At 39.1% G+C, this 2,006-nt stretch overlaps 1 protein-coding gene across 1 annotated transcript; it reads right to left on the reverse strand.

Moving 5' to 3' along the window:
- Positions 1-507: 507 nt before the first annotated feature.
- On the reverse strand, positions 508-1,608 carry LOC124910466 (actin-like). The gene is made up of 2 exons (XM_047451111.1): positions 1,209-1,608; positions 508-1,133 (listed from the first exon to the last, which is right to left on the reverse strand). Exons 1-2 carry the CDS (start codon positions 1,528-1,530, stop codon positions 508-510), a joined length of 948 nt encoding a protein of 315 aa, XP_047307067.1. The 5' UTR covers positions 1,531-1,608.
- Between the last annotated feature and the right edge of the window lie 398 nt (positions 1,609-2,006).

Here is a 2,006-nt window from a genome sequence, read left to right on the forward strand (position 1 = left end):
CCAATTCCAGATGTAATAACTAACAAATGATGGATTCCAAATCTAGTTTTCTTAGAAGAAATCCTATAAATGGTCAACATTTGATTGAATTATTTGTCTTGATTCGGACAATCCATGTCACTACTTAACTTGACTTGTAATAGATTTCTATGTTGGCATCTGATACCTATTAGTCTTTTGGGATAGTGGTTTTTCAAAAAGGTAAAAAAGAATCATGTAAAATGTGGGATTTGGATAGAGACTCATAATTCATTCATTGGTAGACTATACAAACTCATGTCCTCAAAGTTATGAGTTCAAATTCACATTCGGAACATTTGGGAGTTGGGTTATGGTTAGAATTAGTGTCAAATCCAAACAAAAGCTGGAATACTTTGTTTGATTTGGGTACCTATATTGAAATCACAAAAATAAAATACCTTCTAATTGTCCATTATGTATACCTAAAATGTATGTTTTACCTAAATAAGTTAGATTTTGAATGACCCAAAATGAAAGAAGGGTTAATTAAGTTACCTGCTGGAAGGTGCTGAGTGAAGCAAGGATGGATCCACCAATCCAGACACTATACTTCCTCTCTGGCGGAGCAACCACCTTAATCTTCATGCTGCTAGGGGCTAATGCAGTAATTTCCTTACTCATTCTATCAGCAATACCAGGAAACATAGTGGTTCCTCCACTAAGAACAATATTACCATACAAATCCTTCCTGATATCCACGTCACATTTCATTATTGAGTTATATGTTGTCTCGTGAATTCCAGCAGCTTCCATACCTATCATAGATGGCTGGAACAGAACCTCAGGACATCTGAATCGTTCAGCCCCGATGGTTATCACCTGTCCATCGGGTAATTCATAACTCTTCTCAACAGAAGAGCTTGTCTTGCTAGTTTCTAGTTCCTGTTCATAGTCCAGAGCTATGTAAGACAATTTCTCTTTCATGTCCCTCACGATTTCACGCTCAGCAGATGTCGTGAAGGAATACCCACGCTCTGTTAGGATTTTCATCAGAGCGTCAGTCAGATCGCGACCAGCCAGATCAAGACGCAGGATTGCGTGTGGGAGTGCGTACCCTTCGTAGATTGGGACTGTATGGCTCACACCATCCCCAGAATCCAAAACAATACCTGCACATTTTATTTTTTCAAATCATCACAATTTTGAATAAAACAGTTTCATTTTAGATTTGCATATAGAATTTTGGTTACCAGTTGTTCGTCCACTGGCGTAAAGGGAGAGAACAGCCTGAATGGCTACATACATGGCAGGGGCGTTGAAGGTTTCAAACATAATCTGAGTCATCTTCTCACGATTTGCCTTGGGATTCAGAGGTGCTTCAGTAAGTAGAATTGGATGTTCTTCAGGAGCAACACGAAGTTCATTGTAGAAGGTGTGATGCCAGATTTTCTCCATATCATCCCAGTTATTCACGATACCATGCTCAATTGGATATTTCAGAGTCAAAATACCTCTTTTTGATTGAGCTTCATCACCAACATATGCATCTTTCTGTCCCATTCCAACCATTACACCAGTATGGCGTGGACGACCAACTATACTTGGGAAAACTGCCCTTGGAGCATCGTCTCCAGCGAAACCAGCCTGTTATAACCAAATCAAATGAAATCTGAGCAACATTTCGCATTCGCATAGAACAATTCCAAGTTTTACCTTCACCATTCCAGTTCCATTGTCGCAGACAAGAGGTTGAACATCTTCTCCATCAGCCATTTTCTACAGCCTGCAATAGCAATTCATTCATTCATTCAACTGCCATAGATCCAGCCTCATTACGATTATATACAAGACGCTAATTCTAATCTCTACTAGATCCTTAAAGAACTCGAACATGCATGCATGCATATACAATAGAATCAAACGAGAAAATCATCTACTTTGATGAAAATTGATAAAACTAACCTTCTCCGTAGAACAAAAGGCGATTCTTCGTTGTAAGAAGAGTGAGTGAGGAAGAGAAAGGGAGAATTGAAGCTTGCAGGTTG

Source organism: Impatiens glandulifera, chromosome 1 (assembly GCF_907164915.1).
Source record: "Impatiens glandulifera chromosome 1, dImpGla2.1, whole genome shotgun sequence".
Lineage (NCBI taxonomy): Eukaryota > Viridiplantae > Streptophyta > Magnoliopsida > Ericales > Balsaminaceae > Impatiens > Impatiens glandulifera.

Bases quoted from the DNA above. Each gene is read 5' to 3' on its own strand.
- LOC124910466 (XM_047451111.1), bottom strand. From the start codon at position 1,530: ATGGTTGGAATGGGACAGAAAGATGCATATGTTGGTGATGAAGCTCAA. The intron at 1,134-1,208 runs ACCAAAATTCTA...AAATAAAATGTG, and splicing joins CAGTGGACGAACAACTGGTA to CAGGTATTGTTTTGGATTCT.